This window comes from Onychostoma macrolepis, chromosome 05, assembly GCF_012432095.1.
Source record: "Onychostoma macrolepis isolate SWU-2019 chromosome 05, ASM1243209v1, whole genome shotgun sequence".
Lineage (NCBI taxonomy): Eukaryota > Metazoa > Chordata > Actinopteri > Cypriniformes > Cyprinidae > Onychostoma > Onychostoma macrolepis.
Genome location: NC_081159.1, coordinates 11844229 through 11868129, shown reverse-complemented (window position 1 = coordinate 11868129; position 23901 = coordinate 11844229). Strand labels below are relative to the sequence as shown.

At 36.3% G+C, this 23901-nt stretch overlaps 4 protein-coding genes across 7 annotated transcripts in view; 2 read left to right on the top strand and 2 right to left on the bottom strand.

Annotated features, from left to right (window-relative positions):
* Positions 1-1531: 1531 nt before the first annotated feature.
* Positions 1532-5256, top strand: ctsla (cathepsin La). Its single transcript, XM_058775641.1, has 8 exons — positions 1532-1650; positions 2635-2770; positions 2847-2969; positions 3056-3208; positions 3921-4145; positions 4236-4404; positions 4622-4739; positions 4828-5256. Exons 2-8 carry the CDS (start codon positions 2645-2647, stop codon positions 4925-4927), a joined length of 1014 nt encoding a protein of 337 aa, XP_058631624.1. The 5' UTR covers positions 1532-1650; positions 2635-2644; the 3' UTR covers positions 4928-5256.
* Positions 5257-6271: 1015 nt separating this feature from the next.
* fbp2 (fructose-1,6-bisphosphatase 2) lies at positions 6272-13157 on the bottom strand. The gene is made up of 7 exons (XM_058775640.1): positions 12933-13157; positions 12174-12336; positions 10782-10874; positions 10061-10201; positions 9074-9211; positions 7678-7797; positions 6272-6598 (listed from the first exon to the last, which is right to left on the bottom strand). The coding sequence occupies exons 1-7, from the start codon at positions 13103-13105 to the stop codon at positions 6410-6412; spliced, it is 1017 nt and encodes a 338-aa protein (XP_058631623.1). The 5' UTR covers positions 13106-13157; the 3' UTR covers positions 6272-6409.
* Positions 13158-14207: 1050 nt separating this feature from the next.
* fbp1a (fructose-1,6-bisphosphatase 1a) lies at positions 14208-19131 on the bottom strand. The gene is made up of 7 exons (XM_058775642.1): positions 18809-19131; positions 17814-17976; positions 17011-17103; positions 16805-16945; positions 16277-16414; positions 15963-16082; positions 14208-14975 (listed from the first exon to the last, which is right to left on the bottom strand). Exons 1-7 carry the CDS (start codon positions 18976-18978, stop codon positions 14787-14789), a joined length of 1014 nt encoding a protein of 337 aa, XP_058631625.1. The 5' UTR covers positions 18979-19131; the 3' UTR covers positions 14208-14786.
* A 2175-nt stretch (positions 19132-21306) lies between these two features.
* kank1a (KN motif and ankyrin repeat domains 1a) overlaps positions 21307-23901 on the top strand; it is a 62214-nt gene continuing 59619 nt past the window's right edge. For 2 of the 4 annotated variants that reach the window (XM_058775856.1, XM_058775854.1), the window contains exon 1: positions 21307-21457. The gene's annotated coding sequence lies outside the window, so the exon portion shown is untranslated. Of the gene's footprint in view, positions 21560-23901 lie in introns of all 4 variants that reach the window. The other 2 variants (XM_058775855.1, XM_058775857.1) reach the window with 2 other exon arrangements.

The following is a 23901-nucleotide window of genomic DNA, read 5'->3' as shown; positions in this document are numbered from 1 at the left end:
AAGACGTTAGTTACAAATATTCACAAATAATAAAATAAAAAAACTACTTAAACACTAGAGAGCTGTGAGCTGAAAAAAATAAGTTTTTAGTTGAGATTTGAAAGAAGAGATGACAGATTTCAGTACATTTGACCTTACAAGATGTTAGATTCCGTCGTTTAAATTATTTAATTTATAACTTAACCTGTCCTAATAATAGCCCATGTATTTTAAAGTTTTCTAAAATACTTCAAACTGCCCTCAAGTGAATTCTGGGTAAAGTGGCCTCAACAGTGAGAAGCAGAGCCCGCTAAAATGAATCGAAAATGACAATGATGACACTGCTGCGGATGAATAATTCTATGTCTCATGTCTCTCAAAGTCATGTGCTGTTTTTTTTGAGGCGTCAGTGTGTGGCATGACTGAACTTGCATTATTCAGCAAATTGAAATGGAATTACCGCACCTTTATTTCAACATGACCTATAGAAGCTTTTCTATTCTTTCTGTAGCTCTGTTTATGAAATGGTTTACATTACTTGTGGTTTTAAAATCTGCTTGCTTACTATTTTGTTACAATGTAATACTGAATGCATATACGCTAAATCAGAATTTTCAGAGTCATGAATGCTCATGTTTGATCAGTTGCACTTCTTTTAACTGCTCCGTTTTGATCATTGCTGGAAGCGCTGGGCTGATAAGCTTAAGTGATAATTGAGCAATCTTCCCATCTATAGCAACTGTTTGCTTCTTGTGACAGACGAGCCCATTAATCAGTCTGTTTTCTCCTTTGTTTGTATGTAGATTCAACAGCACTCTAATTCTGGCCTGGCACAAATCTTAACAGTGACCATAAACAATGTGGAATGTTGTTACACAGTTATAGAACTAGATAACCTGCACTTGATGTCCTCACATAGACATACTGATAATAAATTCAATATACCCTGTTTTTGGTGTTCTGTTGATGTGTGAGTAGGGTTATGCAAGTTCACTGCATTCACATTATTTACTTGTGTTCCTTTTGTTTTAGCATTTTGTGATTTAGTATATTAACATTTTAAATTTACTTATTTTAAATTAGATTAAATCTAACATTCAATCAACTGCAATGTATTTCTAGTTGTGTGAAGAGCTTGTATTTTGATCACTGCAAGACTTTAAGCTCTACTGGCTTGTTATTAACAGGTATAATATTTGAAATGCCAATGATTTCCGTATGGCTGTGCTGTGAATGGATTAAATATCTAAGAAATAATATACCGTTGCAAAGAAAACCGATGAATCTGTATGTGCATTCTAATTTAAAACGTAACGATAGTTGACGAGCGGTAAATAGTAACTCATACAGTATTGGCTTTTAACTTGTGCTTTTTAAAACAACAATATACATTTATTGACTTAAATGTAACATTGTTATGTTGATTATGCTGGGCTTTTTAAAAAAATTTTAGATAGTAACAGTTTTTCTTTATGACTAACACCATCTGTCGGGAAGCCGTCACGTGCTGGTGGGTCACATGCGCTGACGCGTTCATCGGGGGCGGGATCGACAAATCTATAAGCAAGAATCTCGACCAATAGGAAATTGAGGAATTTGCCTTCAGATGCGCTATAAATCTGGGGCCCCTCTGCGAAACTGAATACTTCCTTCTGGATTCAGGACAGCTGGGTGAGTCAGGAGTTTTTAAAGCTTTCGGGGATCTTGAGTTGTTTTTACATTTGTTTTGTTCAAAAACCGTCGATATGGACACTTCAATGTAATATGCATCTCTGTTTTGTATTTAGCTTCATACAGAACAAAATCGAGCTTTTTAGCTGAGCCTTTTACACAATACGTTCTTATGAATTGACTCTCTTCTCTAGAGACACAAGGTTTTACCATATTTTAATAGATTTTTCCCATACCCATTCCTGTAAAATAGTTCCAGCTGTTTCTTTTTCGATTTCCGTGGCCTGGTTTCGGTCTTTGTTTTCTTTTACTGGGAAACTGTGTTGCAACCACAGATCCCGTGACTGCCGCAAAAGAACACCGTATTCTCTTTTGTGTCCAGACCCGTATGTCTGTCCGAAGGCCCGTGTAAACACACACATTTTTTTTGAAGATAGACAGACAATGATATAGATTCGTTTCTGTTCGGCTATGTAGGTCAGTGTCTGTTTTCAATGAATGTTTCATGAATAATACGTCCTCTCCCTTTGGATTACTCACTGGTTTTTATTACCATCCATAACAACATAACTATCGCTGCCTGCCGGTGGTTCTGTAACACGGTGTAAACAAAGATGTCGGGGCAGTAATCTGATCTCAAGACACTGTAGAAATATACGCCAGTACTTCTTAAATATACATATACGTTTAATTATACAGCAGTGAAGTGACTGAAAGGAATAACTTGCATGACATGAAATTTCAAGCAGTTTTGGCAATCTCTTGTGCTGTGACCAAACTTCGCCTGAAACCGTTTAAAATACGTTTACGCATTAAATACGCATCTACCCCATATAATATAATATTTGTACGAAAAATAATGCCACTATTAAAACTAAGACTTCTGCATTCCCTTGTATACATGTTGTAATCTGTTATCTTCACATGGAATAAGGTACATGGTCACTTGTTGCAACATCACTGACCTGTTGTTTTTCCCCTCAGTGTTTTCATCATGAGGGTGTATATAGCAGCATTCACGTTGTGCCTCAGTGCAGTATTTGCTGCTCCAACTTTGGACAAGCAGTTAGACGACCATTGGGAGCAGTGGAAGAACTGGCACAGTAAAAAATACCATGAAGTAAGTGTTAAAATTTACATTAACAATTTGAAAAAGGAGTAAGAAGTGGAACTCAGTGTTATCTCTTTCAACACAGAAGGAGGAGGGGTGGAGGCGAATGGTCTGGGAGAAAAACTTGAAAAAGATCGAAATGCACAATCTTGAGCACTCCATGGGCAAACACACTTACAGACTCGGAATGAACCACTTTGGTGATATGGTAAGACTGCAGAAGAACTTCATTTGAGGTGTTTGCGTATTGATTTATGAAATTCCTTCAGCTTTCAAACTATTCTATATCTACAGACTCATGAGGAGTTCAGGCAGGTGATGAATGGCTACAAACACAAGACCGAGAGACGATTCAGAGGATCTCTCTTCATGGAGCCCAATTTCCTGGAGGTCCCAAACAAGTTGGATTGGAGAGAAAAGGGATACGTGACTCCCGTGAAAGATCAGGTGAGATAGTTGCTCGTATTTAAAAAAAAAAAAAAAAATTCTAGAAAAACGATGCCTTTTGAATATGCCTTGTAGCTCAAACAGCAGAGCACGGCAATAGTGATGTCAAGGTCATGGGTTTGATTTCCAGAGAAAGCAAGGACTAACAAAATGTGTACCTTGACTGTAAAGCAAATCACTTTGAATAAATGTATTTAAATTCCATAGGGGGAAAAAAATGTTCTAACCATTTTGGAAATGGATGTATATGATATGTGTGAGACCACAGCGAGACCATTTTCGAATATACACCAGGAAAACATGTTACAAATAAACCATTTTGCATTGTGTGCAACAATATTAAAAGGCCCCCTAGCCCTAGTTTTCAAAACCTGTTTTAATCTATGGTATCTCTTATGTAAATTAATTTTTAAATAGTTACTATTTTTAATTTCGTGGTTACATAAGTTGTATTTTTATTTTACATATAACTAGTAAAATGTATATTCATAATAAAATAGCCATGGTGTTTTAAGATTTTAACTTTTTCAGGTTTAGAAACCTCGTATATCCAAGTTTTCAATGTTCTTTTAAAGAAAAAAACATGTTGAAGAGGAGAATCAAAATGAGAAATATTTAGATTTTTACTTGTAGCTTATTTTGATGCTTGTTTTATCTTAAGTCATCTTGAAGCCAACTGGTTGATAACTGGTTTCAAATGTGGTATTTGCAGGGTGAGTGTGGTTCTTGCTGGGCCTTCAGCACTACTGGAGCCATGGAGGGTCAGATGTTCAGGAAGACAGGAGAACTGGTGTCTCTGAGTGAGCAGAACCTGGTGGACTGCTCCCGTCCTGAAGGCAACGAGGGCTGTAACGGAGGTCTCATGGACCAGGCCTTCCAGTACATCAAGGACCAGAGCGGTCTGGACTCCGAGGAGTCCTACCCCTATTTGGGAACTGTAAGTTACCTTACCTTTTATTCCTATGACATTATACTGATTAATTATATGAAGGATTGCCATAATACACATGCTTCTTATCATTTTCAGGATGATCAGCCCTGCCATTATGATCCCAAATACAGCGCAGCTAATGACACTGGATTCGTTGACATTCCCAGTGGAAAGGAACATGCTCTAATGAAGGCTATAGTTGCTGTGGGGCCAGTATCTGTGGCTATTGACGCCGGACACGAGTCTTTCCAGTTCTACCAGTCAGGTATGTATATTTGTCACCATTAGTTGTTAATGGTAGTTGTTAAATCCCACTGTTCTGGGTGTGTGTTCACAGTATGTGTGTGTGTGCACTTGGATGGGTAAAATGCAGAGCACAAATTCCGAGTATGGGCCACACATCACATCCTTTCCTTTCATTGTAAGCCAGCTAAGTGAAGATGCCCATTGACGTGCTCTAATGGATGTATATTTCTTGTTAGGCATCTACTATGAGAAAGACTGCAGCAGTGAGGAGCTAGACCATGGCGTTCTTGCTGTTGGTTATGGTTTTGAGGGTGAGGATGTTGATGGAAAGAAGTATTGGATTGTCAAGAACAGGTAAGAAGATCATTTATACTCTAAAATTATGAATGGGCAACGTTTAAAGCCAGTGTTTTTAACCTAATGTGCGTTTTCTGTATTCTAGCTGGAGTGAGAACTGGGGTGATAAAGGATATATCTACATGGCCAAGGACAGACACAACCACTGTGGTATTGCTACAGCTGCTAGCTACCCTCTCGTCTAAGAAGGATGCCTCCAGTATCAAGACATGGTAGCAGAAGGTCACATTAGTGTCTGAGTGGTTCACTGAAACCTACTAGTGTAGTGAATAAGCAGTCCGTTGACACAGGTGACTGTGTCTCACAGCCAGGTTGAGACTGAGAGAGAAACCTCAAGCTCTAGGTATTGTGACACTATTTTAGGGAATTCATGCAATTTTGTTTGGTCATTTTAATGTCACTGATTTAGTTGATTTTTGCCTCAATGTAAATACATATTCTTCAGTGTCTAACTGTACAAATGTGTTTTTTATTTCAACATTCTGTATGATCAATAAAACTTTAAACAATTTAACTATTCTGTTTTTTTTATTTATATTCTTCTATTAGTTTTTTTATCTTGCACTTAAAACGGGTTATAATGATGTACACTACTGTGAAAAGGCTACAGTAAAACATTTGTTACAAAAGGTTTCTATTCTAAATAAATGCTGTACATGGGCCGTCATCATAACCAGCAAACTAAGACTTGTGCAGTGGAGATTATTGGGGTTTTGGGAAAAAAATCTGTTTCCAAAAATAAAATTAAACCGCACAATAAGAAATGTTTCTTGAACACCAAATCAGCATATTAGAATGATTTCTGAAGGCTCGTGTGACACTGAAGACTGCATGAAAACTGCCATCACAGTAATAACGTTTTAAAATCTATAACAAAAAGGTTCTAATAATATTAATTTATCAAATAATTGCAACCTTGAAACTTTTCAAAAACTATCCAACCTATATTTATAGTCAAATATATTATCGGCTCCAAAACATTTATTCCCATCACCTCATGTTTTGTTGACTGAGATGAGCAAACAGAAATCAAAAGTAGTGTATCAACCTACATAAATGGGAAGTTTGTTATGATTGAATGGTTCTGTATTTACAGTAATGCTTTCTAAAGCTTTAACCTAAGCAGCATATCCAGGATAAGTATTTAAGTGTTTTAAAGGGAAAAAGGTTTTCCCACAAAGTGCCACAAAGGTTCTATTTTTCCTTCCCTATGCCCTTTGTAGCCTGGTGAAAATTAACATGGAGGGCTGTTCTTTTGCTCCAGTAATGCAGTGTGTCCTATTTGTTTATCTCTTGGCACGTAGCCATTACATGGGCCGTCATCATAACCAGCAAACTAAGACTTGCGCAGTGGAGATTATTGGGGTTTTGGCTCTTGTACTAATAGGGAGGGCTCTATTCGAACAAGAGGGTGTAAACACTTTACCAACTAACAAGCAACACTGCTGAAGGCACAATATGTTCACATAAAACAAGTGAGGAAGAAAAGACACAGAGCAAATCTTAACTGAAATAAGTGAAAGAAAATAATGATTTAAAATACTGGATATTTAATGTGATTCTGTTTACAAAAGCATTGCTTCTACTATTTAAAAAAAAAGCTACTGTGATGTTTTGTATCTCAATGTCCTGTGGGCTTTCAAAGGATCTTATCGCAACTGAAATCTTTACTTTTTATATTTCTTGACAAAGGACAAGTACTCCTCCACATCGTCTGGTGATCCCACCACAAAGGGCAGCCTCTGGTGAAGTGACTCGGGAATAACATCCAGGACACGCTGGGTGCCTGTCGTGGCGATGCCTCCGGCCTGCTCGATCAGGAAGGCTATGGGGTTACACTCGTACAACAGCCTTAGCTGGAGAGAATCAAACATGTGAAAACCTTACAAGTTACATAATGCTGATTTGCACATTTCAAGTTATTTTTCAAAGGGTCCGTTTTATGCTAAACCATGAGTTTACAACCAATATGTTTAGTTTTCTCTTATCAGTTGTGGATTTGGGTCAACTAAGAAGCATTGAACATGTTGAGTTCATTCAGAATAGATTCATTTTATTCTTATCTATGTAGAACAGAGAAACTGGACTGTGGCAATATGTACTAAAGTTTGTACACTGGCATTTCTTGAAAAGCAGCATGAACTGCAGATATAATATCAGGCTCACTGCTTTAATGCTATAGTGTGTATTTGTTCCAGTCTAGTCTCATGTCATGTGTTATCAGGAACCATACAGCCCTCGGCTGTGAAATGAGCGGTTATCTCTTATCAGAATATGACCTGCCTGTACCTGCTCTAAACCATAAAGTATTCTACAGTATAAAACACAGTAGAGGCTTATGGATTATGGAAGTGTTATGCGTTATGACGTAGTGACCTAGTGAACTAAAGCCAACTAACTTAGTGGATGTGAAAATTTGTGTTGTATACAAATGGAAATTGTCCAGTATTTAAACGGAATACATGTGTTTTTAGTGACTGATCATTGATTAACAAGCGATGAAGCTAAACTGACTAAAGCCAGTACTTAACTGTTAATTGAAATAAAGCTGAAATAAAATCAAATATAAATATTAGATTTAAACTTAAAAAAAAAAAAACTTAAACAAAACTAACCAACATAAAATAAATATAATAAGTTTAATTGGAAGTAGTTAAATTATTAAAACTGAAGTAAAACTAAAGCGAATTAGAAATATTAATAAATACTATAACAGCATGTAAATAATAATAAAATAACACTGGTCAGCTGAACACAACAATATGCTGAAACACTTTACCATAACCATAATATGATAAAAGTTTGTTATAGTTCATCATATTCAATATATTATTTCATTATGTTACTATCACCTGATGTGTTTTTTTATGACCGGTTTCCTCTGTTTGTCCTGAATATCTTAAAACACAAGATAAAATTGATCATGCCGACTCACCTTTCCTTTCGGACTCTTCTCATTGGCTGGGTACATGAATATGCCACCATAGGCAATGGTACGGTGTATATCAGACACCATCGACCCAACATACCTGGCACCATATGGGGCACTGCCATCCTATGAGACAATCGCAATTTGTCAAATAATATCAGGATTCATATAAACAAAACCTCAATCCTTCTTCATATATTTGATACTTTGTGTATGCATGATCTTTCTAGGCTTGCATCTCTGAATCCAAAAAACTCATTTCTACGACAGTTTGCAAATAAACAATCTAAAACAAAAATTGTCGGAAGCAAAGGTCACAAGTGCTTCAATAGAAGAGGACAGGAAAACAGGAAGTAGTGTAAGTAGTTCTAGGAAACTGAAACCCATCTGGACAGCTAAAATCAAACATCTGTCACCTAATATAATGCCTTTTCCTTCAGAAAGATGTGAGCAGTAAAAACGACAAAAAGGAACTACAAAAAGTTGTAATGTTTGGCTTTAAATTTGGGTTTTAAGAAGTGGCAGTGTGTTCCCTTAGCTTAACTCCACCTCAAGCAACGACAGACACAATATGCAAACAAATCAATACGTCATGAGGTCAGAGATCAGTTTCTGCGAAAACAACATGATATCCCACATTAAGCATGACTGATAACAATGTACTTGATTAGCAAGTTTTCAGTTTCGTAATGCATTATTTTATCTAAGTTGAGCTCTTCAGTCTTTACTCTTGTTTACTTTTTCCTTTTCATCACCATCAGACTGATTAAGATGATCTTCAAAAATGAACAAACAAGTATTCCTGGAAAGACAAGATCTCACACGTATTCACTAAAAAAACAGTTAACTTTAAAAATTAACCAATTGACCCACGGAAAAATCATACTCAGCATATTTTATGATCACACTGAACCCAAGGCTTGTGATTAGCAAAGTAACATGACTCAGTTACATATGCTGAGTCTATGTTCCAATTCAGAAAACAGAACATGAATTCCTGCAGAGGAAGTTGCTCTTCGCTTTCCAGCATGTAACATGGCGTGTGTAAACGTCAGCTGATGCTGAGCACAGCCATGCAAGCTTCTGACCTGTCAGTAAGCATTACTCAGACTCACATTTTGTTTGAAACTAGGTGTTCTTGAGACCAGCTAAGCAACATTGCTTGTTCTGTCGCAACTTGTTATGTCTTGAACTTGTGTGTTTGCTTGATCACATGATCACACAACAAATCACAGTGTGCACAATGGTTTGATTTGTGCTGTCTGAGTGCTGTGATCTTACAGTCACATTTAGGCAAAAAAAAAAAAAAATGGCTAGCAATGATGAGACTTTCCCAAAATAATAAAATAGATAAAGCAATTCTATGTGGCTAGATCTGATCATGTTTGTGTGCAGAACCCACCTCTGGGTATTTCTTGTGCTTTAAATACTCATTCACTGCAGGCTCAAAGTACTTTGCGTGACCCTCGTTGATACTGTAAGTCTTCCCCTTTTTCTTGATCTTCACATTTCTGTCTGTCAGAATGAATTCTCCAATTGCCTAAAGAAGAGGAACATAAAAATAATAATTTTCATGAGCTCATTTGTTACACAATGACACTCAACTGTACAGTACTGAAATATTACTGAGTAACCAGATATAAAAGGGCCAAAGATGAGGAATAAAAACTAGTTCACTACAGCCACAAAATATTCAAGACTATCATCCGAAATTGAAAAAAAGAAGTGTCCCCCTGAAGCATCCCTTTTACTGTGTAAAAGTAACCATAAACAGAAGCGAAACATACAACGTTATATAAGTGTACAAAAGTTTCACAGTTTACTACATATCTATTTTTGTTTTTAAGACAATATTATGTTTGGCATATGTGCACTTTGTTCATACAGTTGTGAATAAACTGTAAATGAGTCACTTGAATCGTTAGGCTTGTCGTCAGTGGACTGAATCCTAGCACATTGAAATATTTTGTGACCATAATGAAACCCTGATCTCAAAGCAGCATAGATACTCTAACATTCAGTTTGTAAAGCTGTAAGGTTGAAAATAATAAAAGACTTCTGCTTTCCTGTCCCAAATCTATCTTGAGTAACAAAAGGGCCATTTGACATTCCTAAAGGCACAGGGGTGCTGATAGTGATCAAGGCCTGTAGGCCAACATGTGTATACATCAGGGGTCTTCTAATTGTCACACCTTTTGCCCAGTGGGTGAAGCTGTAATCTGCTGATTGGTAATTGCTGCCTCTGTTCTGGAGCCTCTTCTTGGGGCTCTGCTCTGTCTCTTTTCTCTTTGACCCCCACCCCCCACCACTGGGGTTAAAATCAAAACCACTGTAGGGAAACCACCCTTACAAAGCCCTGGCATTATTATTCATGCTTGTTTGTGCTTACTGGATCCAGCATGAAGAAGTTAACTCCAGCTCCTGTACTGAGAGCCACAAGCGTGGCGCTGCCGTAAAGAGCGTAACCCGCACACACGATCTGATTGCCCGGCTGTAAAGCGTCCTTGTCAGTCGGTTCTCCTTCAGAGGTCTGAAACAGAATCAGTCGTCTGCCATTGAAGCTTCGTATAAACACAAGATGTCAATCAAAAAGTATTAAAATGTCTGTTGTGATTGTATATTTTTATTAATATTATGCAAGTTAAAAAAGAAAGAAAGAATGAATGTAGGCTCATTGTGATTAAATGAATGTTAAATTTCTATTAAACCCAGTGTCACCATCTAGAGTGTATTTTTGTTACTGCAGTATATAATATAAAAGCACAATGAAAGTGAAGCAATAAACTAATAAGATGAGTTGTGCCGATGCAATTAGTTACACTCAAGCGCACTTAATAAAATAAAATTAAAAGTTAAACTGAATTTATTGCTTAGCCAATATTTGTCATCAGGCAGGGTCAAATGCAGTCAGCTACCTCGTCAGTCTGTGTGGGAAAGTAGCACAAGAACACCAATCAAACCAGTCCTTTTCACACACCACGTTTACATGAAAATACAATTATGTTATATTATTAGTGTTATTATTATTTTTTTGTTTGTTTGCTTATGCATCACAAAGTACACAAAATGCACATGCAACTCCAAACACCAAATGCCGCCCAAACACTCACTCTTTTGTAAATGGCAAAGATGGTGCCAATGGGGGCCAAACAGTCGATGTTGGAGGAGCCATCCAGAGGATCAAAACAGACCACATATTTCCCCTATGATAAACAGACTGAAGTGAGTGAGTATGCAGCTGAAATATAGATGTAGCTACGGCGACCTCATGTGGTAATTATATAAATGAACTCCAATAAATGTGCATTAGCAAAGAGAGGTACATTAGCCTGACACAAATAGTTTATGTAGCAGCCATAATTCATTTGAAACTAAATGAACGTTTCTTAGGGTGTATGTGTATTTATTTATTCCAGACTTGTAATTTTATGTTAAATACTGACTCTTAAAGTTTCCTTTCATTAAACACATTGCAATTTTGACTGATGTGTGCTGGAAACTACCAGGAACTTATTTTAAATTTCAGAAATAAGTCTTGGATTTAGTTGTCTTTAGATATTAGGCTATATATTGTTTCCTTTTAAGCAAACACATCTTAAGCCACATTATTCTCTCTTTTATCTAATAACCATTTTTTAATTTATTAATTTATTTGTTTATTTTTTATTATTATTTTTTAGTTCCATTGTCATATGCTTAATATTTACCAGTTAGACCAGTTCTAACTCAAATAATAACTCCAATTCATATATATTATTTTTCTTGTCCCTTTGGTTAATTATAAATTCGGAGTGTCTATACACTAAGTGCAAATAGACTGTCTTGTTGGCAAAGGCTATTTACACTAACTCCGCCCACTAACGTGTGATTGAGTTAGTCAACATTAAAAAAAGACGCCAGATCAACATCCGCTTCGGTGGCGTAGTAGATGGTAAGAAGCATGTTTTTTGAGGTGATCGACTCGAGTTCGAGCCCGCCTTTTGCCGAACGTTTTTCTTTCTTTTCAAATCTCATATTGCATCAGAAAGGCATTTATTTTAAGTAAAAATGAAGGAAATAATCAAAAAGTTGAAAATAAGTGTATTGGGTAGAATTAGGGTAGGTGTAGGGAGGGCTTTATTGTCCCAATAAGGTGGCATCCAGTTAATAATTTGAATTAAAACTATAATTTACACTCAATACGTTATTATCGCGTACTGTTTTATAATGTACTACAATACTGAGGTGCAGATAATTGCCACTATTTGCAATAAGTAGTATAAATAGCAGAAAATATGTAAAAAACATCAAGCGTTAAAGGAATAGTTCAAACTTAATAAATGAAAAGAGGAGACTAACATAAACATCCTGCCTATTTTGTGGACAGAAAGAGCATCCTACATGTTTGGAACGACATAAAGGTGAGTAAATAATGACAGAATATTCATTTTTGGATGAACTTTTCCTTTAACAATAAATATGTAAAAAGAATTAATAAGCAAGCCTATTGAGAATGATCATACTCTTTTCTCAGCAGGTGTGAAGATGGCATCCTTGTTCTCCTCAGAAACCATCAAACAGGTGCCATAAGAGGCCTGCAGCATATTGATGACCAGATCATTGGAAAGCACATCCAGCTTTTTCTGCTCATCGCCTGTAACATTCACCTGTCCCGCAAAGCCATGACTGTGTTCAATGAAACCAGAACATATAAATATTATTGAAAAGCATCTACTGAGGTTCAAATGCCAAAACAGAGCGAAAATGGTGAACTGGAAAAAAAATGGTGAAAAAAAGGATGTTAGATTGCTAGTAAAACTCATAAATAATTATAAAGAAATGACAAGTAGAAAGACTGAAATAGTATTTTCTTCTAAAATCCAATCTTTTTTTATAAACTTCAAAAATTAGTTTTTTTTAAAGTGCGATATTTCCTTGTTCTCACATAATGCTGCCATGAGAATCACTGATTAGCGAATTGGAAATTAGCAGCTTCAAATCTAATGAATCTTTTTTTTTAAATTATTATTATGATTATTATAATGATTATATTGATATTATTTATTTACAAAGACAACTACATTGCTCACTAAAAGAGTTTATTGCTTAACTAACCATACTATAAGTGTAACTTTAACTAGGACTTTCTCAAAAACCATAACTTGATCATTTGCTGAGCTGAAAGAACTTTCGTCCACTTCTATTTCATACAGTCACAGCATGTTTTACAGTAAAACATATTTATTCACTCACATAATGCAAAAGAATTCAATGAAACTTACAGGTGAACGAGTCCTGCTTTCCTGACAGCAGATGAAATAGCTTTAATAGCTGTTAACAGAGAATTAATGAGCTGTGTGAGTTCTCCGGTGGCCCCCTTTGCCTGCCGCCCCATCTCCATGACAAAGCGTGTGAGGGTCCATACGTCCACATCAAAGACCGACTGATCCGACATCCTTACGGTGTCCGAGTGTACGAGCAGTTGGACAGGCAGACTAACTAACTGTAGAGCCTCTAGGCAGTCTTTTTACATACACAGTGAGTGGATGAAGGCCAAGGTTATATTGGTGAAGCAGATCAAGTGACAGTAGTGTAGTCTGAATGCTAGCAGAGCCAGAGCTCAAAGGGCCCAACTTATAAAGCACGTTCCTTGGCTCTCAGCTAGTTATTTATGTGCACTATTGACACAGGACATATACTCAGAGGTTAGAAGCTCATGGATCATGAATCAAAGCTCACGATTGTTTATGACAGTCATGTCCCAGTGAATACTGAAGGTCTATTAAATGGATCTCATTAATAATACTATGTATTTATTTATACGTAAATGTGTCCCCTATAACTTAAAATCAAACTTGTAACCGTGACTAAACACATCAAACACGTTTTATGAAAATAGATATACAGCATGCTGCTCGTGCATTATATTTGATTCACAGCACTGAAAAGTTCAATTAACATGCTTTCTGAAAACATAATTTAAATTGTAATCCTCAACTAGCACTGTTTATGCAATACATTTCAGCATTGGTATAGACGTCACTCTTTATATTCAACAGGTTGGCTGATGTATTTCCAAACAAGCACTCAATCTATTGCCTCCTGCTCTCATTGCCCTAAATGTGGGTGCCTCCTCTGCTACAGAGCCCAAAATAATAAACTCATTAGGATCAGAACCTTCCAGACTCACAAAAAATATTTTGCTCACAAAAGAAAAGCTGAGATCACTGAACATAGGCAAGCATTTCTCTACTCAAACTTAACTTGGTATGCTACAAATACTTATCATCATTAGCTTTTTTTTTTTACTTTAAATGAGAGTATAATTTATAAACAGATATGCATGCACATATTTTGATCGTGCAGAGCAACACCCCAAAATGTGTCTCAAATGTCAGCAGGGCTCTTTGCGCCTACTGGCCTTTACAGAAAAGGTCATCTGCTCTTCATTTGGTTGCTTGAACTTGTTGTACAGCATGTCTTGTATTAAAATCTCTGTTTATATGAATACATTAGTTACGACGACGGAAAAGCAGCATTTTTCATTCAAAAATTATATTATTGTATCCTCAGAGGCTTACTGAAATGTGAGCATTGTACAGAATTTCAGTAGTTGTAATGTTTAGTGTTTGCATATTATAAATCATGTATGAGTTGTTAACACAGCACATATCTCACAAAGTCTGGTTTCGCCAAGAACTTTATTCACAGCTTCCCTCAATAGGGTGCAATAAGGCACAAGTGATTATTTGGTCTGCACAGAGAGAAACAAAAGCAACTTAAATTCAAATCATCCTCATTGCCGCCATGAAATAGCTGCTTGTCTGTTTGGCCATCAACAATTTCAACTGCTGATAACACTCAGGTAGATTTTCTAATGCGGAATACTGTGTTTCTCAAAAAACAGCCTCAAAGTAAATAATCTACTTTACTGGTGTAAAGTTTAGTTAACTAAAAATGCAAATAAAAAAAATCACTGTCTTCAAATATTCTTCTTATATTTCTTCATGGAGGTATAAAGTGTATAGAAACATTTGGTGTTTGAGGAAGTGATTTGATATAGAGGTATTCTGAAAGTTTTTGGAGTGTCAAGTATATGTATCTTCTTTACAATTTCTTATTCTGTCTATTGCTTTTCATTTATGATGTTTCTGAAAGATGGAGATGTACTCTTGGACATCATCAGGGGAACCCATGACCACAGGTAGCCGCTGATGGAGGCTCTCGGGCTGGATGTCCAGGATGTTGGTGGTCCCTGTGGTGGCCATCCCTCCGGCCTGCTCCATGATGAAGGCCATGGGGTTGCACTCATAGAGCAGACGGAGCTGAAGAGGGTGGAACACAAACAAATACATTTTATTCAAGAACTTTTAGCTAAGGCTTCCTTCTATTAGCAACAGGGTGCTGCAGCTCCCTCTACAGGCCTTGTTGTGGATGTGATGTGTGTCAATGAAGACTAGCAAGTTTTCTCACCAAGGTATTTGAATCATGCTATTGTGTAATGATAGTTTTTACAATCTACAATGTAACTGTAACGGATCCGTTTTCAGCTCAGGTCTTGAGGGTAAGAGAGAGTAAACACTGACACACCTCTAGATGTGACGCCAAACAAAAGAACTGTAGCAAAGGTCATATACATACTTTTCAATGTCTTTACTTCATTCATGTACTTCACTGAATAGTACAGTGCCCCTAAAATGATTACGGACACTTTTAAGTGAATATATGAACAGAACATATCAATTACCAGCTATAGGCAAACATAGTGGATCATGTGACAAACTGCTGTGGTTACTCTGTATGAACTTGAGAGGAACCCCTTGGAACCTATAAGTTAAAACCAATTGCAAAATGGCTCAGAAAAGACATTTTAGTGCAACTTTCTACTTTTTTGGGCTGTTGAATAAGATTTTTATCAAGACCTGAGTAACAATATATATGTGACCCTGGACCACAAAACCAGTCATAAGTGTCAGTTTTTAGAAATAAATGAACTGAATAAATAAGGTTTCCATTGATGTATGGTTTGTTAGGATAGGACAATATTTAGCAATATTTGAAAATCTGGAATCTGAGGGTGGAATCTAACAATGCATATTACTAATCAAAAATTAAGTTTTGATATATTTAAGGTAGGACATGAAACATGATCTTTACTTAATATACTAATGATTTTTGGCATAAAAGAAAAATGACCCATACAATATATTTTTGGCTATTGCTACAAATATACCTCAGTGACTGGTTTTGTGGTCCAGGGTCATATATATAAGCAAAGTCATGTAAATGTAAACAATATTTAGATGAAGTACCTTTCCTTTGGGGCTCTTCACATTTGCAGGGTAAAGGAAGATTCCTCCGTAAACAAGCGTTCGATGCACATCTGCCACCATTGAGCCTACATAACGGGCCCCATAGGGTGCACTGCCATCCTGAACACATTTTAATAGACATACTATAAATGTGTCCTCTAGTAGCTGGATATTATAATATTATTCATATTTATTTTTCTGATGGGCCATGGTTTTGATTATGCAAATGTGATTGAGATGTATTTGAAATGTGTACGTTTGTTCAGCTTTTATAATGATTTGATTTGTTATAAATGAAAAAGTTTATACTGAACCTCCGGAAACTTTTTCTTCTGCAGGTACTCTGTGACAGCAGGATCAAAATAAAGGGCATAACCTTCATTCAGACTGTAGATCTTGCCTTTCTTCTTAATCTTCACATCTCTGTCAACCAGAATGAACTCACCAATAGCCTGATGTTACAATAAATAACACAATAAATTAATTTAGAACTTATTGCCTATGGACAGGACATGCTGTAACATGCTGCCATTTACCACAGCAATAACTCGGATTCGTCCTTAAGAAGAAGAAGAGGAAAAGGAAGAAGACACATTTACTGTAATATACTTCATTAACTAGGGCAAGTTGGGAGCAATTAAAATAAAAAATAAAAATTACTACACTGTTTCGAACAATGTCTCCAAACTTTATGAATCATATCATTTCAAGCTACAAATGATTTACTACGCAAAATAATATTCTTAGTTTGCTTTGTAAAGACTGAATAAACTGTACAGTCCGATTCATTGCTAAATGATCCTGCAACTGATAACTGTGTATGTAGAGTAAAATTGACTCACTGGATCTAACATGAAGCAGTTGACTCCCTGACCAGTGGAGAGGACAATCATGGTGGCACTGCCGTATAGTGCGTATCCAGCAGCCACTATGTTTCTGCCAGGTTGCAGGGCATCCTTCTCAGACGGCTCGCTGTCTGTGCACTGTGAACACAATATTAATTTCAGCAATGTATTTCTGAAAATCCATTAAATATATGCAGTCATACCTTCCTGTAGATGGCAAAGATGGTGCCAATCGAAGCAAGACAGTCAATGTTGGATGAACCATCAAGAGGGTCAAAGCAAACCACATATTTACCCTTAACACATGGAAGAAGGTTTGGTTAATTAAATATTACTAAAGTAGTGTTGCAACTTGACTTGACTGTACATAGTCATTTAATGATTAATGATGATTTTGCTCAATTATATGAGGACATTTGACCTTTCCATAACCTTACTCCTAACTCAACTCCTTATTCAATCATCACTCATCCTTAAAACAAGAAATATTTATGCCTGATTCTAAGTCATAGAGGTTTTCCAAAGCTTTTGACTAATATATTTCCAAGACGTTATCAGTCATTCATGATTATCATGAATTTTTAAGTTTTTTTTTACTTCTGTGTAATATTCAGGATGGAAAGGCCTTTAAAAATTTCCTTGATTTACAGTTTTTTTTTTCTTTTTCTGACTATTCATAATACGTCTTAGCACATGTCTCACAGTGTCCTTTGCTTAGATGTCAGATTAGATTCAGGATGGTTTCTCTCCAACAATGCAACAATGTTCTAAATTTCACTATATGTACAAGTTAAGACCTAATCTTAGTTGCCAAAATCAGCACAGGAAACATACACTTTTCCATTCTTGGAATCAAATGTGAAAAGTTACCGTAAACTAATTGGCAAGTTTTGGCAAACACTTTAAACAAAACATATCTTGATCAAATGTTTTGGAGTGATTAAACACTTAAAGTATAGTTATTCCTCAGACAGCGTGTATAATGTCTTACTCGTGCAGTTCTTACCCGTCTATCTGGCTCAACAATGATTGCAGTTTCATGTTCCTCAGTGACCAGCACACATGAGGTGAATGAAGATTTGATCATGTTTATGACGAGATCATTGGAAAGGATGTCTAGCTTCTTAACCTGGTCACCTGTCACATTGGTACTTCCAGCAATGCCGTACCTGTCAGACATTTCCCAGAGTCATGAGTTGAATCAGATCGGAGGGACTGAAAGGATTTTTTAGGTATTGTTTCTCAATGCTTGTTCATAGAACTGCAATATCACAACAGCATTGTTTGCACAAATAACCTATGGATATACTGAAAGATTTCCAAACTTGTAATATAAAGAGGCCCTAGAACCAGCTTGTTTTTTTTCTTTTTTCTTGCTGGCATTTCCCAACACTACAATGTCAACATGGTTCAGTTTCAAAACCGAAGCTAACCACAAATTTGTAAAAAAAGAAAAAAAAAAATGTCTAAATGAGCAATTGTGCAAGAAAACCACATTTTTCATCAAAATGTGTAAAACCTGTTAAACCTGTCAAGGTTTAAATGTCCAGGTCATATTTCATTCAAAAATTAAAGATAGAAGAAGTGATATTTTGCAGAAAGAAAAGAAACTTATACTGACAACCCACATGATACACTGTGACATTATTTTCAGAACAATTTTAGCATAATTTGCCTACCAATTATCATTATCTTTTGCATATGATGTTTTAATTATTGACATTATTTTCAATGATGATTCTCATTACCATGTTACATTATTTTAAACTATATAAAACAAAATTACAGTAAATAAAACCTTGATGTATACATTTTTATTATGCAAAAAAAGCAAAAGAAAAAAAAAGCGAAATATTTTTCAGTTTGACCTGGACATTTTCTTGCATGCTTCTTATGCTTTTATATTAAAAATAAAACAAATAGATTCGTTTTGTAGCTAATGTTTTTGCATCCCAAACTTTTTGGAGTCTCAGTCGACTGTGTAGGCTATAACATACTCACAGGTGCGCGATACCTGCTTTCCTGACAGCGCAGGAGATGGCTTTCACAGCCGTGCACATCGCGTTCAGCAGGGTTGTCAGCTCACCCGTGCCTTTGGCTTTTCTGCCCTCTTCAAGCAGAAATCTCGTCAAAGTCACAACGTTAGTGTCGAAAGACCCCCTGTCTGACATGACTGCAGATTTCAAGATTCTTGCTGATGTAAAAAAAATTTTTTATAAAAATAAAAATCTCGCTGTCAATAATACTGTATCAATAATATGTCTAAATCGCGCAACTCATTCTCTCGCGGAGACAAATATATGAAGGCGGAAATGCTGCGGAAAGGGGTGTATGGAGAGCTAAACCAATGAGAAGTGCACAGCCAGAGGCTCAGAGGTGTGACTAACTGACTGCGTGGAAGTTTCAAAACAATGATGCATTGTGGAAGCGGGGGTGTGGATGAAAGCCCCCCTCGTGCCTGGTCTGTGCTGTGTCATCATGATCATGGGTCTGACCCAGTGAAGAGCTGAGTTACTACTACACAACGAGTCGAAGCAGTTTAGAGTGAATGGAAGCACTTTTGTTAACTCGTTTAATCTCAACTGAAATATTTCTGACCAAATTTTTGCGTTTGAGCGGTCTAAAAAGAGTTGATAATTTTCCACTAAATGCAAGTGCACTCTTCACTCTGCCGTGTTTGTTGGTTTTAGCTTGTCTCCCATACTAGTCAGCCTGGTTTTTACTTTTTAGAGAGGCTTTAGGCACTTTTACCTCTATTTTTCAGTTCTCCTCATAAGCTTAAAATAAAGGTCAACACAAATAGAGTGGTCCCCTTTAAGACATAAAACATTTGCATACATACAATCAGAGCTTGTATGGCTAAAGGGAATTATCATTGCAAAAACATTTAAGCAGTGAATAATCAGCATTTGCCTCATAATGAGAAAGGTGCAGTGATGGGTGTTTTGTAAGGATAGCTGTTTCAGATACTCAGCCATGTAGGCCTACTTCATGAATTTATGCTTTTTTTAATGTGACTCCATACTGAACTACCTAAAGTAACCACCAGAGGTCAGCCCTGATTAATTGTTCTGAATTCAAATAGCCCATCTTTCCTCGCAGAGAAGCATGAATGATCCCATTTCAGCATAAACCTTGTTCTCATAAACGCTAAATAATTCAAAATTAAAATAGACTTTATAAACATTAAAATCACAGCAATGGGTCTATATGCTATTTGCTCATTAAAAATGCATTAGTAAAGAGCAAGATACAGAACTCATGGCTATTGGCAAGTTTGTTTGAAAGCATCCAAAATGCTGTTAGACTTTTTAATATTTTCAGAAATTCTCTCATACTGTGTAAAATGTTAATGGCCTACATGAAGCCACACATCCCACCTCAACCCTTCAAGATTAGCCACATCATATGAAAAAAGAAAAGAAAAAAAAGCATAGCATTCAGAATCAATCGTCTAATGTAAATTTTAAATAGGGCGTTTTGTTATTGTGTAATTCAAAGGTCTTATGTGAAAGTGAAGAGTTCAGATGCAAAAGCCTCTAAATGCCATCGGAAATTTTCTTCTAAAATTAGCATTTTTATCAGGCTGCTATGTTTAGGTTCAGTAATTTTTCTCTAATAGCAATGCATAGGTCATTTTCTATGCAATTAAAGTGAAATAACTGAACATAAATATAGGAGCCTGATAAAAATGCAAATTTTTTAATAAAATAAACCATTTGTAATGGTTTTACTGGAAAACGTTTAATAAAATAAGCATTTTTCCAGTAAAACCATTACAAAATTCCTTTTTGTAGAGTGTTTTGAGCATTTTTTCAAAATGATTTAACATCCCACCAATAGAATCCATCACATACCAGTAGACACCATTATAATTTCCATTAAAACCAATACAATTCCCATTATAACCATTAAAACCATTACATTTTCTATTGTGTTTTGGGCAGGGTTCTATTGATAAAATCTGAGATAATCTAGATAAAAAACAACAACATCAAAAGGCAATGTTATGATCCCTCTTTAATTTTGTTAATTATTGATTATAATTATTAATATTTTACAGATTCTGCAAGGTGCATGTCAACTTTTGACCATGACTGAATCTCTACAAGCAAGGCTCCTGCCTGATATCTTGTTCAGCCACACAGTATCATTCAAAATCCCAGTCAGTTTAAAAACAGTATTAGTATTAGTGAGAACATTCAAATTAAAGTTTTGGATTCCATTTAAGGCTTAACATTTAGTAAAACCAACATTAAAGTCACGACTTTGCAGAGTTCATATTGTTAGCAATGCATGACTTGAGGAAAGAGTGAAAACGCCCCAGAAGAGATTTAGAGATCCCAGTTTTAGCATAAACAGTTCAATTTAAATTATAACCCTTGAACTGAAACATATAACATGTGGGTGACTTTCAGCGGCTCTGCTGATATCGTAAGCAGTAAGAGGAGCACCTGCCTTTGTGTACTCAGTTATGTGTACGTCACGCTCTCAGGCTCACGTCAGGGAACATGTATTGTGCCTCTGGTCGAGTTCAACGATTCGTGCAGCTCTTGTGCGCATGAGCGAAGAGGACACTTCACCGGGACTTTTACAAAGGGAGCACAGGGACTGGAGAGGGACCTAGAAACAAACTTCTTTGGAAAAAAGGTAATTCATTGTTCCGTTTTAAAAACCGCCGGCCGCGTGCTTATAAACTAGACTTTATCGCTCACTTCTGGGCGCGTGCGAAACCTGATCCACCTACAACAGGTCAGCAAACACTTGTCTTTCTGTGGTATGTTAAGCTGATGTAGTTTTCTCTCAAGGTTAAATAAATGAGAAAGTAAATTAGTCCTGGCGATGATGTAAGAAACATTGAAGCTGAGCTGCAGAAGTAATGTAGGATTAAAAGCGGTGGAGGATTGCGCGTGCATTGGTCGCGCGACTCTAGTTACATGTTGCAAGATAAGAGATTAGCTACAGTATAATTTTAATGGTTAACAGGGTCGCATCTTTGTGGGCAAAAGTGTTTTCTTCTTTCATGTTGTGTGTCGAGACTACTCGGTAATCCGATGTTTTGTGATCCCGTGTTTTGTCACACCTGTTCGATATACTTGATGTAAACGTTTTTTTTTGTTTTTTTGCAAATATTTTTGCTTCTTGAAGCATGCGTTCTTCAATTTTCCCGTTACACAGTGTTTTTGAGTTTTAAGTTGTTTTATCCGTTTGTAATTGTGTCGTGCAAGTTGTTTGCTACATGGTTGGGGTGGGTTCTCATAACGGAGTACCTGTAGGGGAACAGTGATCTAACACAATTGTTTCAGGGTCTGTAGCTCAGTGTTTTTGTGTGTGAAACTTTGATATAGCCCACTGTTTGGTAGAATAGGCCTATGTGTCTGTTACAAATTAAAGTAGTTTAAATAATACAACTCGTCCTTAACTGCATAAATGAATGTCAAATACAAAGAATTCTGGTGTTAAGACTGCAAGATGTTGTTACACTAATAGAAAACAGACATCTGTGCAAGACGTATTAAAACTTAGATTTCTAAAAAATAATTTTGATATACTAACCTCTGACCTCATGTGTGATACAGTGGTCATGTAGTGTATGAGACCTGTATATTTATTTATTTATAATCCCTTTAGCTAATTTCTGCTAGGTTAAAATGATTGTTACAACACTCCCCACTCTCCCCTAGTAAAAAATAAATTGCCTTGTATACATGAAGTCAAGCAAATTTTGAAACTCTTCAGATGTCCTCAGGTCACTTGAGAGGACGTAATTATGATGGTCGCCCTTCCTGTGTAGATTTGAGGAAGTATGAACTGATTTTCATGATAACCAAAGCGTAAATGACTGATATCCTAAAGCTGGTGGTTTGAGTCATTGAATAGCCATTTAATGAAATTCTTATAGTGTTTTTACTAGTGAATATATAATCAAGTCATTATCCAGGCATATGCAGAGTTGTAGTACCAAAATCTGCTTTGTACCTTAAATTCTACTGAAAACCACCATAATAATACAGATCAAATAAAAGGCCACATAATCAAAGTTAAACTGTGGCAAAGACTAGACCGTGTACAGTGCTATACAAAGGCAAAACTCCATCAGGGCAACTCATGTGACACTGAAGTAATTGCATAAACATTCACAAAACAACATAAAATGTAACACACCTTAATATAAATAAGAAAAAACAAATCTAATATAAAAATGATCAGATGGGACTTCTGAATATCCTGTTATTTATTTTCAGTGTAAATTATAAGGTTACTCTGAGTATTTTACTATAATGGTACATGTATTAAATACTTGCAGTTAACTAATTAACTTTTTTTTTTTCCTGTAGCATTTTTCATTATTTTTAATTTAATATCTGCATTAAAAAAAAAATTAAGCTCTAACAGAAGGCTTTTAGTCAGAAACACTGCAGTATAACATGTGCATTGTGTGTGCTGTGTTAGCATGCCCATTCTTCCAGGTTGGCATCATTGCCATGTACAGTCTGTAAAAGACTCTCACAAAGACATTATTATACTCTAGTGAAAAGGAATGTCAGCGACCTACAAATATCACTGTCAGAAATGAAACCTCTGTTTGGCGTATCTGAAACAAGGGAGCCCTTTCCCTTTTCAAACATCATTTATTGGATGCATTCACCCATCATTTCAACAGCAGACAATTTTTAAATTCTTCTTTGTTGGCTTCCTCTGATATTCCAGTTGCACTCCTCAAGAAGTCTGTGACCTCTTAGACCACAATAAACCTGTGCTAGTTTATTTTGTGCGGGGATAATCCAGAGGAAAATTGGCATATCCACAGGGTGTCAAATGTGTGCGGTTCTGCTCTGAGACTGTGAATGGAAGAAGGCTTTGTGATGCCGAGACATCTTTTGGAGGTAGTCCCAGTTGTTTAAAGAGGGAACTGTTTCAAGATGAAAGTCTTCTAAAGCCTCCTTTCACCAATGACATAATGAAAGACCATATTAAAGAATGTGAGATCCCTGTCTGCCTTTATGCTTGCTTTACAGACGGATTCTTGTTGTTAAAAGCGAGATGGTTATAACATTTCTTTGAAGTTGAGTGCTGTTCATGGGTGGCAATGT